Here is a 14,466-nt window from a genome sequence, read left to right on the forward strand (position 1 = left end):
CAGGCCATACGGGGCTAAGAGAAAGGGAGGAATTTCTCTTTCGATTGAGGAAGAGCTGAGCTACAGCGAAATCAAATGATTCATCCAAGCTTACTTGGAAATCAAAGCTGCCCAGCCCTTACCTAGTGCTCTCAACGCGAGATACTCTTGCTGTACTTGCCTGCTTTCCTTTTGGGGGAAATCTGATGGCAGTGATGTAAACTTTGCTCAGGGAGCCTTCAGGCAGCCAAACATCACCTTTATTAGTATTAATTAAAGATGTTTTAAAAGTACCCTAACTCTGCATGGTTTCCTCTGTTGGCAGTCATGCCGGTCATAGTTCTGCTGACTTCCCCATCTTGTGCTGGTAACACATATTTTCTCTCTCAAGTGTTTAAGAGAGAGTATTTTGACTTTGTCTGGGAGACATATGAAATACTCCTCCGCTTTAGGGTGCTTTTAAACTAAAGTAGCATCGAAGCTCTTAAAAACAATGGATGCCTGCCTGGTGAATTATTTACAAACAATTGCTCTATTAAAATAGTAATAATTTGGGAGGAATGCTGCCCCCCGGCATCACCTCCAGATTTTTTAATCGCAATACTGCATAACCAGTAGCATCAGTTAAAGGTATGCGGTTAGGCTTAACCACGGGTTGGTGTTAGGCTCGAAGCAGCTAGAGAAAGCTGGGGAACTTTAACCACCTAACGGCAAGATTTTCTCCCACCGACCGCACACCATAAACCCTCTGCGCCCGTCAACGCGTCCACACCGCATGCGGTGCTGCCTGCAGGGCCTTCCGCGGGCGCCGGGCAGGGGCCGGCCGCGGGGCTCGGCCACAGCTCGCCCTAACGCCGGGCCGGCGCCTGCCCTGGGTAGATGGCGCCTCCAAGCGCTCCCCGCCGGCCGTTCGGGCGGTTGGGGCCGTTACCCCCAGCCAGCCCGGCCGCCCGCGGCGCTGCAGGCGGGGCCGAGGGCGGGCTCTGCCTCCCCGTAGGCGAGGGTGGAGGCGGAGCGGGGCCGGGACGCAGCGGCCGCCCCGCTCCCCGCCAGCAGCTGCCGCAGCTGCGGCCGGGTCGCGCGTGTAAGGCGGCCCCGCTAGGCCTGCCCGCCGCCGGCCCCGCTCCTCAGGGATCGGTGAGCAGCCTCTGCGGCGAGCGGGGCCGGGCGGCGGGGCGCTGCCAGCTGGGCCATGCCGTGTCGGGCGCCCCTCCTCTCCCTTCTCCTCTTCCTCCTCCTCCTCCTCCTCAGCTCGGTCCGGGCCTCGGGTGCAGGTGGGTGCGGCGGGGAGTGGGGCTCGCGGCGGTCGTGGCCGGCGGCGCGGGGCGGGAGGCTGCCACCCGGCCTGCGCCTCTCTGTGCGCCTCCTCCCCGGTGGCCTTCCGGCCCGGGAGGCGGTGGAAGCCTGTGGGACCGAGGGCCCGGGCTGGGGCGGCTTTGGAGGGGGCTGGCGGGGGGCAGCGGGGCCGTGCCTCTTAGCCAGTCCCCTGAAGCAGCCCTGGCGGGTGCCGGAGCGCAAGCGGAGGGCGGCAGCGGGGCCGTCGCGGATTTCATCCTTTCCTCACCCCGCCTGTGCCTGGCCCTCTGAAGGAGGACAAGGCCTAGTTTCTCCTGCCGCCCCCGGGGTTGCTGCTCCTAGAAGAGCTGCCGTCGTCTGGGTTGCCGCCGGGTCGCCTCCCGGCCCGAGGCTGGCTCTGCAGCCGGCTGCCGGGCACACTGGGCAGCGTGGCCCCAAACCGGCCGCGTCCGTGAGAGAGCGGCTGAAACCTGCACGGGTTCAGCCTTGAGTGGGATTGATCCCATGCAAGTCGTTGATGTGTCTGTAGTTCGTGATGTGGCACCCCTTCACCAACTGTACTTGAGCGTCCTCCGTTTAATTTTGTGAATTGACGGTTTAAGTAGGATTGGATTTAGACTTCAATGTAAATGCTTTGCCATGACGGGGAGGGTTTGCTCTTCAGGTCAGGTCAGGTCTGAGCTATAGCTCATGAGTATAATCCTGGCTTCAGGGTGTTTCCCAGCAAGTGTGGAAGAGCTGCTGTGACATATCTTGAATGAGGTACGCGTACAGCGTGGTCCTTATTCAGGCATGCGGGTACCTCCATGAGTTCAGCATGTCCACTGTCATGGTTCCTTGTGTTCTTCAAGGCCTGGCTGACCAGCCTGTGGCTGGTGAGCCCCGTGAGCTGCTTTCACTCAGTGTAACTTGTGGCTTCACACTCTGTTATGTGAAAGCTTTGACTTGCTGCTTGAAGAGGCAGGAAGTCTCTGCATCAGGAAAAAACAATCTGAGCGTTGTTTGGCAGATGCTTTACAAGAACAGGTTCAGTGAGACCACCTTCCAGACGGAGAGAAAGGATGGGGCATTTCTGCCTTTCCCTGGCTAAGGTAGTTTGGGTTTTTCTAGGATACTTGCATATGTAGGCGCTTTTTTCTGAAGCGTGCATTTTGTTACTTTGGGTCATACAAACTAATGATCATTATGGAGTTCAGTGCGTGATTTCAGAAATTTAAGAAACTTCCCTTGTCAAGTTGAGATACCTAACTAAAATATGAATGCGTTCCTTCAGTGTGCTACAGAAACATCTTCTCAGTACAATAGTAAGTGCCTTGTGGCGCGCAGCACCTTGATGGTCAACTACAGAACCATAGAAGATTTGATAATTTTTTCAGTGTTTTTGAAGCTAGTAGGGGAAGTGATCTGTTTCTAAATGCTAATATAAGGCAAAATAATCAGTGTGCGGTCTCGATTGAGGAGAAGGTGAACCAGCTGCCCTCATCCTTCGTTGCTTTTTCATTTTCTTTTTTCTTTTTTTTTAAGGGGGAGAGGAAAGAAGAAAAAAATGCTAGTGCTTATGTTTCGTTCTGACAGGTTTCTTGAATTTTGTAAAATTAGTTTGTATCTGATGTCTGAGTGAACAGATTACTGATGGTGTGAGATACCTTGCCACATGCCAGACCAGCAGTGAGAGTGCAAGAAAGAATCTGTGTGACTGGAAAGTGAAAACTTTTCTTGAATGAAGAAAAGGTTACTTAGTGGCCTCTAAAATACATGAGAGATTAATAGTTTAGGTATCGTTTGTAACTGTAAGGAATCTCAAACAGGTTTGCAATGCTGAATGGTTCATCTGTAGGCTAAGGCAATGGGTATTTACTTAAGACCACTACTCAAAAGTTGAGGCTAAGAAACTAGTAACATACCTAATTAAAATTTTGAGAGCTTAACTAGTTATTTTGGACCTAGGGTTTAATGCAACTTTATGAAGATTCGTGTCGTCTCTTTCCTGTACATGGAGCATGTGAATAGCCTGGCTTGATGTCTCTTCTGAAAGATAGTGGTGTCAGCATCCGCGTGCTGTCTAGCGCTGTGTAACAAAATCAGATGTAGAAATCAAAAAGAAAAAACTTTTTAACATTATCCCCATATTCCCAAAGAAGGCTGGGGCCAGAATTTAGCCTAAGTGCTTGATTTTCTGATCTTATTTATGTAAAAATAAGCAAACTGTATCTTAGGAGACTATTGTCTTAAAAACAAAAAATGAAATCTTATCACATGGGATATCATGTCACGTTATGGTTGTCTTTGAGCTTAGGACCTGTTGACCCAGTGTTTTGGCCCTGCTTGGGGCAGGGGCTTGGACTGGAGAGCTCCCCAAGGGCCCTTCCCGCCTGAGTGACTGCAGTGCTGTGGTTAAAACTGTGAGGCTTTTCTTGTTTTAAGGGCATTTGATAACTATGTTTTCCTGTCTTCCTCGCCTCAGCCCACTTGCAGTAATCTTAGTCTCTCTTTTGGCTATCCCAATTCCTTGCCGTCGGTTTCCTTGTCTTTCAGTGTTTTTTGGTTCTCCAGCCTGCTGTTTTGCCCTGTTTGCCAGCTAACGTCTCCCTCCAGCTGCTCCCCCACTTAACTTCTCATCTGGCTTTCTTTATTTCACCTGCCCCCATTTCCCCAGCCCTTAGTTCTCTGCCTTTTGCTCGGCTGCCCTCCCTCCCTCCACTTGGTTTTTCTACCCCTCCACCCCCAGATCGGTGCCTGGCCTTTGGCCATGCTCCAGTCCCAAGAAAAGCTTCCTCCTCCGCTCTGCTTGGGCCAGCAGGGAAGTGGTTCTTCTCCTGTACTAGAGACACAACTCTTTGCTCTCCGCTTCCATGTTGCTTGCTTCCTGACAAGCTGCTCGAGAGCACTTGCAGTCATCGTTCACCCCCAGGAGTTTATAGCATGACCGAATTTGGGTGGACACTCCTACTAGCAGAAGGCATGCCTCTAATAGAGGTTTCTGTCCTTTTCTACTTTGTGAAATCATTTTCAAAATTGACAAAACTTCAGGCTTGCAAGTGGAATGGTGCACTATGTGTTTGTGAATGTTTAAGTATGAGAAGGCTTCCCCCCCCCACCTCTGTCCTGGCAAGTTTCAGTGAAGTGACTTCAGCGTTTTCAAACAAATTAGCAGGAGGCAGGTGGTCAGGAAAAATGTGGTCTGAGCTGTTAGCCCAGGAAAATGGGAGATGCAGACAATTGAAATAGGTGAGCTTTTGTAATGACAAGTGGCCGTGGACCTTAATATTTAGCTTCCTGGGGCAGCTGGGTGGGGTTTATTGTTTTGTGCTGGATTCGATACTTTTGGTGCTATGTTCTGTATGGAATAAATAAAAGTAGTAAGTTGCAATTCAGTGCTTTGTGGGTAGCAGCGACTTAAACGTACTGCTACTAGTGCACCTAGAAACAGAATGAGGAGGAGGAATGGTTTTGCCTGCAAAGCAGTGAAAATATAATATCCGGTGATGGAATTTGGAGACCAAAAGTTAGTTACTGTGTATTTGAATGTTTCAATAATTATTTTTATCCCTCTTCTTACTTTAGAATCTTCTCCCCGTTTACCGGCACCAAAGGATGTGGTGATTTATTCCTATAACTTTCATAGTTTGCTGAGGTGGTCTCCTGTTAAAGCGAATGGAAGCTTGGTGTTATATACAGTCCATTTTAAAACGTAAGTAAATAGTTCTAAAAACAACCAAACTAATTTTGTTCTAATCCAGTAACACAATTGGTTTAAAAAAACCCAACAAACATAAAAATGAATAAGCACAGAAATTAAAGAATTAGTTGTCTATTACAGATGCTTTTATGTATATCCGAAAGCAGCTTCTGGAGACTGACAAGCTCGTAGCCTGTGATATGTCCACTAAACTGAGAAAACTGAGAAAAGACCTGAAGAGCACCCAGAAATGTTGCATAGTTTCCTGTATAATTTTAGCCTTACCAAATTCTCTCTCGCTGATTTTAATTTTTCCCAGATACCGAGGAGATGCAGGTGCTGAAAGGGCTGTGAAATTAAACCTGCATGAAAGCCGTAGTTTTGTAACACGTTCTTTTGTTACAAAAATTGTCTAGGTGGGAGGGACTGTATTTTAGGTAGTTGCTCTCTTCTGCTGATGCTTTATTTGTCCTTCGTTTTGCATTGCAGAGGGGCCTTTAACCAGTGGGATGAGATGAACTGCACCCGTATCACCCTGACTGAATGCAGTTTCCCCTGGTCACTTAAGGAGCGGCGCTGGACTGTTGTTTTGCGCGTGAGGGCTGAGCTAGGGCAAGTGACTTCTGACTGGGTGGAAACAGATCCATTTGTGGCAGAGAGAAACAGTAAGTGCTATTTATGATTTCAGTGTCTCTGTCTCTCAAAGGAGATTTCTTTGAAAAAAATGTTGTCTGTTCTAGGCTTTACTCTATTATGTACAAAGGCCAAGTGAGAGAATTGTAGGTGTTCAGTTAACAAAGACTACAAGGCCTCGGTGCGTCACTAGGCATTTGATACTACTTAGTTCCTCTGTAGTGGGGTTAGCAGTGAGCTCTTTTAACAGGTATCAAAAGAGAAACAGAGGAGTTTCCTTGCGTGGTTAAGCCTTGTAAGAGCTACAACGTATATTATGTTAGTTTTCCATTGTCTTATTTCTCTGCTTAGCACTGCTGCATGTGCACATACCCCCCCCTTGATTTGTGGTAGTCTGAGTACAAACTACCTGTTTCTGTTGAGCAGATCACTTTTCTAATAAATATAAACTGTCCTGACTACAGTGTAAAAGGGTCAAGGCACACTTTAAATCCCGTTAAATGTGTGAACAAGCGTGTTGTTGTTTTTATATGATCTGCTCTTTGCCTTGCTGTGACTGGTTTCAGGATTAGAAGAAAGTAAATGTTGAGTTTAAAAATATCTCTGAAATGATAACGAAGCAGAGGAATGGATTTATTAACTCTGTAGTTCAAGTTCTCCCATACCTTGTGAGGAGCAGTGGTGGTCCATGCTGCAAAGAGTACAATACTTTTCCTGGTGACTTAAGCTCTAAATCTTGGATTTTCTCTAGTAGTAAAGAGTGTGGGGACGAGGAACTACCTGAATCCTGAGTTGAAGATTACAACTGATGTATCCGTAGCTTGATGCAGAATTGTTTGGGAATGGGATCCTTTACACGTTAGGAAAGTGCTGGGCTAATGGGAATACACGACAAAGGAGAGGCTCTGTGTGGGAGTGATGTTTGTGTGTCTGTTCTTGGGGGAGCAATAAGAATATTATGTGATCATTCTTGTGTGACCACCCTTGAGACCAGTTCCTAGACACCAAGACCATGGGCTACTCAGCCAGGCTGTTCTCTTCCTTTAATGTTTGGGTTGGTCCCACTTGAGAGGGGAGCTTTGGGAATTTGTAAGGACACGCAACAAGGCGTTTGCAGTTGTACAGCAACAGGAAATAGAAAGAAACTGAAATTTCTCTACCAATATAATGATCATGGGGGCTAATTTTCTCTAAAGTAATAGCAGACAGAGCAGGTTCTGCTGGATTTTTTGAGGTACAATAAGCAATGATTGCGTGCAAGGATTTATTTTTTATTTTTTTTTTACTGTTAATAGTTACCCCTTTTTAGTACACCACCAGCTGTTAACTAATATTTGCATGAGTGGGTTTTTTGAGATCCTGGAGTGCTTTACAAATAGTGATAAGCTTAACTGGTGAAAGAAGTCAAGATACAATGGATAAATGACTAATAACCATATAACCTGTGATCACACAAGTCTTTTGTATTAGGACTGACAGTACTTTATATAATATTTTTCATTATTTAGACCTCAGAGTACTTCACAAAAGGAAGTAATGATCCTTACCCTATAGGACAGATGGAGACATCAAAGCAAGGAGGCAGAAAGTAGTTATTCCTCTTCCAATCTATTGACCCAAACAGTGTGGTTTTTTGAGAACATGGAATATGTGGCAGGCTATTTGAAGAAGAAAAAAGAAAAAAAAAAAAAAAGAACGAAATTGTATCACCATTAACTGCAGATAAATTCAGATACATTCTGGTGAATATTTACTGAATTTACAAGGAAAGTTAACAGAAAACTTTTTTTTTTTTTAATTACCTAGTTTTACTTATGTTTTCAAGTCTTTTTCCTTAGATTTGTAATAAAGTAGATATCTTAAATGCATTAAGTAGATGAGAGTTGTAAGTATTTAGCATGTTTGCTGAGAGTATCCAAGTAAAGCTGATGACAGTATGATGAGCTGTTCTGCATTCCAGGGCTTCACTGCTTTTTCTGTTTATTTTCAGCTACTGTAGGGCCCCCTAAAGTGAACAGAGTGAATCTAAGCTCTGACTCACTTCTCATTAGTGTTGCACCCCCTTTTGGATCTGAACCAGGTGACTTTCTTCAGTATCATGTGTCCTACTGGGAGAATGCAACAAGTACTACTAAAAAAGTAAGAATTCTCTCTAATTTATTTTGTTCATAATGCCTTAGTGACTACGAGATACGAGTCAGTGTCTCTTGGCAAAACAGCAGAAATGGAGGAAGAAAACTAATGTAATTTTCTCTAGCAGTGAAGGTCACCATTTGTTGTCTTGAAAAAAAGTTAATTTGGTCTTGGCACAAGTATTGCAGGTATCATGAAACTTTCAAAAACATCTTTTTTTCCTCCATATGAAACAAAGGTTAAATCACGTTGCAGATCAAGTGAGAGAATCCACAAAGTGTCAAAGGTGGCTTTAAAATGACATTTAGATACCAAAGTTTCCTTAGGTAATTTGGAAAACTCTGAAATATCCTTCCTCCTTTCCTGTGCTGGGCTTGTTTGTGCTGGCAGCTTCAGTAACAGGCTGCTTTGGCCTGATATCGCCTGTTCCAAGGGCAGAGAAAGGCAGAGTTATTAGAAACATGCTGGACACAGCTGGGATGAGCTGTCCCTGTTCATAGTGAGACTTAGAGGTGTTGGTCTCATGCGCTTATGCTGCTGTCTGGGGCCCTGGTAATTGTGTTCTTGACAGGCCAGCGTTGCAGCGGAGGGATTAAGCTACATTTAAAAAAAATTTAAAAAAGAAGATTTAAAAGAATGTCATTCTGAAGTCAAATGTTTAAAAAACAGAAGCAGAAAAAAATTAATTTCTTTAAAAAAACCCTTTTGTTTCAAAGACCTTGCTAAATCTGACACGCCTCCGCTTCCTTCCTCTCTTGCACCAATGTGTATTTTTCTGACACACATAAAATACCTTCATGTTTGAGATTCAGACAAGAAGTCACTCTTCTATGCTTCTGTAGGCTTCACCGAGGCCCTTATCCTAGCCCCTTACAGGTTAAAAATTCTCAAAAGACTATGGTGGCCGTGTGGAGGTTTTGCACTGCCCATCAGCTGTTTTCCTCTTTAGTAGAAGGAGCTGAGATGGTGGAAGCTCTTCACTGAACTAGACTTCCGTCAGCCTCCTCTGATGGTGGAGGCAGTTCTCATGGCTTGTTTTTCCTTCCCCCTTCCTATATTGCGCTCACTCCCTGAGCTGTTACAGAAGCTGCGTCGAAGCACCCAGCAGCATATTGTGCATAAAATGAGATCTTGCATCAGTTTATGCCTCTGCTGTTCCTGGCCTTATAGATGGTTTTAAATGGTCAGGCTTAATTTCATTTAAAAATAATGACATTTCAAATGCATTCAAGTAGGAAAGTTGAAATATATTTCACTGCTGCTCTTCTTTGGGAAAGCTGAATTATGAAAAATAAAATCTCTGCTTTTTGAATGAGAAACTTTAAATATGGGAAGGGGATTTGTGTTGAAACAGGTCTGGTTTTTACAGTAACACCTTTTTTTTTTTTTTGTCTTTTAAACAGGAGGCAAAGACAAGCAATACACTATTCAAAATCGGAAATCTAAAGGAATCGACACTTTATTGTTTTAGAATTCAAGTAGAATTGAAGACAAATTCAGATTTCCAGTTACTTGGACTGCAAAGTGTCCCAGAGTGTTACAGAACTACAATCAGTGGTATAAATCTGATTTTTTTTTTTAATTTTTTTTAATATAATGGGATGAGTGTAGAACATGAGTCTGAGATCATGTAACTGGTCACTTACATACCTGTATTTGTCAGGAGTGCTAAGAGAGCACCACTGATAGTAGTTCACAATTGTCATTAATGGCAAAATAATAAGGAATTTTTCAGTCAGTAATTGAGTGTCTGTGTTGTACTCTTCCTCTCGTCCTTTTCCTTCATAAATACTGCTATGGGTATTACTTTCTAGAAATATGCAAAGAAAGAAAATACAAATACTTGGTCTTTAGAGGAAGTCATTGATGAAGGAGATGGTGTTACTCTTGCAAATCCTCTCCCTCAGCCACTGCCTCCTGCAGGACAGGAACGTTCCTCTCCTTTTGACCTGCTTCCTTCTCTGACACTGTGAGCTCCACGTTTTTGTACGAGATAAGAGAGAGGGTGATGGGAGGAGAGGGCATGTGCAAGATAACGGAGTTTGTCCCTCTCTCAAATCTCTCCATGTGACCATCAACACACAGGGACAACCCATCTTTAGCATGCTTTGAACACACTGGAAGATGTGTGGATGAAACCTGCTTATGCAGTTTCTGAAGACCCACAGGAGCTGACCTCCTGGGTAGTGTTGACCAAGTACTTGATTGCAAGCCCCTGAGCTGTGATGTTGGAGTCTGTGATGCTCCCTTTGCTCCCTTAAGGGAGGTGCAAGTTCTGAAAGAGAAGCCCCTGGCATTAATGGCCCTTGCTGACAACTTGGGGGTGGAAGGACAGATTGCATTCCCCGCCTGCCCTCTGCCCACCAGCAGTGATTCCTTCAGCTCTGTTTGCCCTGCTAGCGTGTCAAGTAGAAGCTTTCTTTAGGCTGCGTGATTAAAGGGAAGAAGCTTGCGGGAGCTGGTGACTTCCATGTGCAATCACGAAAAAGCTACTTCTGAACACAGGTGTTTAGAGTGCATCTATAGTAGAGTTGTGATCTTAGCCTTGGAAATTTATACTTTGATTACCAAGTATAGTAAATTTCAGCTTGCTTTATATTGTTTTACATTTGATGATGTATAAATATGAACCTACCAGATGTATATGCTGTTTTATTTTTTCTTTTTCAGAGGCAACCAGAGCTGGATATATTATACTAATATTTGTGTTGGTGTTAGTTTTTGTAAATCTGGTAACAGTTAGTTTGTTTCTTCTGTGGAGACACCACAAAAAAATTAAATATTGGTCTCAGCCACCTTTAGACATCCCATCACACTTTGAAGAGGTATGTGTAGACATTTCCTTTTTCTCCCCCCTCTCTCGCTCCCCCTGTAAAAGACAGTGGTGATCTTGGAGTGAATATGAATGAAGCTAGTTGTTGCATAACAGAAATAAGTATAAATAATTGTTGACTTAGTGTAAACTGTTACTTTTCTCATATATGATCTCCCACTTTATTCCTCTTTTACTCAACTGAATTATTTTTTTTCTCTGCACTAAGATACAAATGCCGTTATACTCCTGTTATGAAACTGGAGCAAGATTCTCTGTTCTTTAACTACCCCTTGTCCATCCCTTTCTTTGCTTATCTAAGTCATCAGGCCTGAAACAGTTGCTCACTTGAAGCAAAAAGCTTTTGTGTGCTGCAGAACATGTACTTGGGACCTAGGTCTCTGATTAGAAATCAAATATGGAAAAGCGAACACTGATTGTTTTAAGAGCAAGGACTGACTTGAAGACTAAGGACTACCTAGGGGAATGTTCTTGGGCTTTTTCTTTTTTTCCTGTAGTTTTAGCAATACTCAGATGAGAAAGTCATCCTGGGACTTTTTTTCTCCCTGTAGCTTACACATTTCTGTACTAAATGATACTGTTTCAGTCCTGTTCATCTTCCTCTTTTTAGTATTTAAACAGGAAGTAGTCTTTTAAGCGAAGTTCTTGATTTAAAAGTTCTTGTTCAGCATACGTTCCATATTTTTAAAAGCTTGTATTTGTTTGCAGTTCTTTGAGGTGTATTTATTTGTGTATATCTGCATGTCAGAGTAGTCCATTGTACTATGGTAGTTCTGTGATGGTGGAGCTGTTTTCCAGATTTTTATAGACATATGGGTGAATGAACCCAGACTTTCTGCAGAGTCCCAAGTACATCACTTTCTCTCTTCATGCTACCTCAGCTACCATTTCATGGGGGCTCAGTGGAGACAGCTGTATCACGTATCAAGCAAAGTATATCTCATGTAGGAAAAAAAATCCTTGTACAGTGTACTAAAACAGTGCAGCATTTCATGCAAAGGACTTGCAAGAATAGAGTCTATCATCATGTTCTGGAGTAACTGTATTAATCTGGAAAATATGCAGAAAAGTAGATACTCTTGAACAATGTTGAGCCTGGTTTTGGGCAAAACACTGGTAAGAAATGAAGGTAAATCAGTCAATATGTAGAATTTTTAAAATGTGTATTTCTAAAAGGGATGAACCAGCCTGAGGCTTCTCCTCTTAAAACGCTTTCCATGAGTACAGAATACTGATTATTTTAAGGCAGTTTCATATGTACTCTTAGAGTTTCAGAAAAATCACATGCTTCCGTCCTTTACAGAAGGATCTCAGCTTTCAGCGTTGGAGTTACAGGGAGCAGTTCTACCACAGAAATGCCTTCACATAGCAAAGCCAAACTGATGTTCATTTATGTCTTGAATTTGCTAAAGCAGATGTATTTGAAGTTCCCATATGAAACATTTGTTTTTAATACAGCTGAAAAAATCATGCTGTTGCTCATTAGCCTTGCTATGATTACAGAGGAAGTGGTGCCTTAATTGAAACTAAGGTTAATTTTGTCCCACAACAGACGTGACTTGAGCTGCGGTCCTGTCTCAGCCAGATTATGACACCTCCTACAGTACAGAACAGCTTTTGAGTAAAAACTTCAGGCTATGTCAGTCTTTTAACAATGTGAAGGGGTCTGTGTTCCAGACTTTTTTTTTTAATTTTTTTTTTTTAAATCAGGGAAAAAGTGTTCAATGGCAGATGGGTTTGGTTTTTTTTTTTTTTGGTTCAGTACCTGAAGTGGTAGATGGCTCCAATTCCCCATGAAACACAAGACCAGCTTAGTGATAAAGAGAGTATATGGGGGTGGCAGGAGGAACAGAAAGCATTTTCTCTGGCCTACATTTTTTTCTAATGCTCCTTTCTTTGATTATGCATTCATTGTAAAGCTGATGACTTAACTTTGGAGGAAAGGGGAGCAGAGGGGAAGGCAAACCAAAAAGTAACTGCAAGAGAAAAATGCCACTAGAGTTTTTGGGTAACAATAAAAGATGCAGATCTGACTTGCCTGACACTGAACAAACCAGAATCTGAGATCTCGTTTGCTCTATCAGTGCTTTAGACAAGCTGTCAGTTGCTAGATTCCTGCAGTTGGAGGATATTTCCCCAGCAGTGTAATAAAAAAGTGTTTTCATCTGCTGTTTGTTCTTAATTAGTAGGAATTTGTTTGAACTGACATGAAAGGAATATTAGCCAAAATTTATTTAAAAAAAAAAAAAAAAAAGGAAATGCAGGCTGCTTTAACTCACTTAAATGGATGTTTGCATGACTGACTCCCCACCCCACCCCCACAAAATAAGGTATTTTTAACCTTCTCCTTGTGCAATGTAATTTCAAGGAAATCCAGAAGAGAATATGCATTTAGCAGAATTCACAGCGAGAGCTGGTCTGAGGCAGCTTGCCTATAGGTGGTGGTACCCTGCTTTGTCTCTGTATTTCGAATACATCTGTTCTGTGGATAGACATCTAAACTGTTGTTTCTGGCTCTTTCCAGTATTTGAAAGACCCTAGCATGCCTGTTTTAGAGGACAATTACACCGAGGACGATCCCCATGATTCCTTATCTGTTGTGTTTTGTGAAGAAGGAAGCCAAGCCTGTGGCAGCAGTTTGGATGGTCAAGCTCATTCACACAGCGTCTCCAGTGACAGCGAAGTAACTTAAGCAGCGCCCTAGTGAGAATGCCTGTACCAAGTCTTCGCAGAGGCTCCTGCCCATGAGCAGCACCGTGTAGCTACTGGCAGGACAGACAACAGGCTCTGGACAAAACGCAGCTCCTGACAAATCCTGAGGGAGATGTTGCTTCCTGAGAATAGTGTGGACCCTGAGCCTTTGTTTAAATGGCTTCTGCTGTGCTACAACAGCACCTGTGTTCTGCCAAAGAGACTTAAAAGGTGGACCATGAAAGGGAAATGAACACTAAATTGCCTAAAGACAGATGGTTATAAAATGGTTATATTAACGTCATCTTATTTCCTATGCCAAATTGAAATAAAGCTTTGAGAAATAATGGCACTTTATGGTAGGATATAGTACAACCTGGGATTTTTCAGTGAGTGATTAATTGCACCATGAATTACTTATAGCGGCTTTTGTTTTGTTGCCTTATTTGTGAAGTCTGTGTTAGCACTCAACATGTATTATATCCACACCAGTATGCTTTTCTGAATCATTTTAAGTACATGCAGTTGTCTATGGCACCTTCTTCCCTCCAGATAAAAACAGCAGTCTACAAAGAAATTTTATAGTCCTTTCCTCAGCATGAACCTGTGCAAAGAACTGCTCCGAGAAGGGCCTCCTAATATCTGCCTCCTAACACATTCATGAGAAGCATTAATCTTCTGCTCCTGCAGTGAGACAATTGTTCTTCACAGCAAAACAAACTTTACAGTAATTTTGCTCAGAATTTATATAATGTGTATCAGTAATTACCAGACACTAAAATCTCTTGTTGAATATCAGATTAGTCCTGCAAATGGAAAGTTGACTGAGGGCTGTTTTGAGTCCCTTAAAGAAGAAGCAGAAGACTACGCGTTAAGCCTCACATCACAATCCTGTGGGGTCTGGAAGGTGTCTAATAAAGAACAAATGAACCACTTCTGTACTAAAAAGATTGTTTTTATTTGTTTGACTTTTTTCCTGGGTTTGATACAAGTTGGTTCAAAAAGGAAAAAGATATGCTTGTTTATTTGCAAATGACTTGTTCGAGTTACTTAGGTCTGTTAATGAACCTGGTCACTGTCAGAGCTGTAGGCTATCTGAGGTAATGCTGTTTTGCCCCTTCCAGGAATACAGAAGACTAGCCTGAAACACCAGTAACCTTTTTGTAAGCGCTTCGTGAGGTTGTTTCCTCATAAAACTAATGTAATCACTTGTGATTACATT

The 14,466-nt window shown here is 43.1% G+C and overlaps 1 protein-coding gene across 1 annotated transcript; it reads left to right on the forward strand.

Moving 5' to 3' along the window:
• Positions 1-982: 982 nt before the first annotated feature.
• IFNGR2 (interferon gamma receptor 2) lies at positions 983-14,178 on the forward strand. Its single transcript, XM_075517642.1, has 7 exons — positions 983-1,253; positions 4,840-4,966; positions 5,444-5,619; positions 7,578-7,726; positions 9,124-9,277; positions 10,391-10,545; positions 13,078-14,178. The coding sequence occupies exons 1-7, from the start codon at positions 1,172-1,174 to the stop codon at positions 13,243-13,245; spliced, it is 1,011 nt and encodes a 336-aa protein (XP_075373757.1). The 5' UTR covers positions 983-1,171; the 3' UTR covers positions 13,246-14,178.
• The last annotated feature ends 288 nt before the right edge of the window (positions 14,179-14,466 follow it).

The sequence above is a fragment of the Mycteria americana genome, chromosome 1 (assembly GCF_035582795.1).
Source record: "Mycteria americana isolate JAX WOST 10 ecotype Jacksonville Zoo and Gardens chromosome 1, USCA_MyAme_1.0, whole genome shotgun sequence".
Taxonomy (NCBI): Eukaryota; Metazoa; Chordata; class Aves; order Ciconiiformes; family Ciconiidae; genus Mycteria; species Mycteria americana.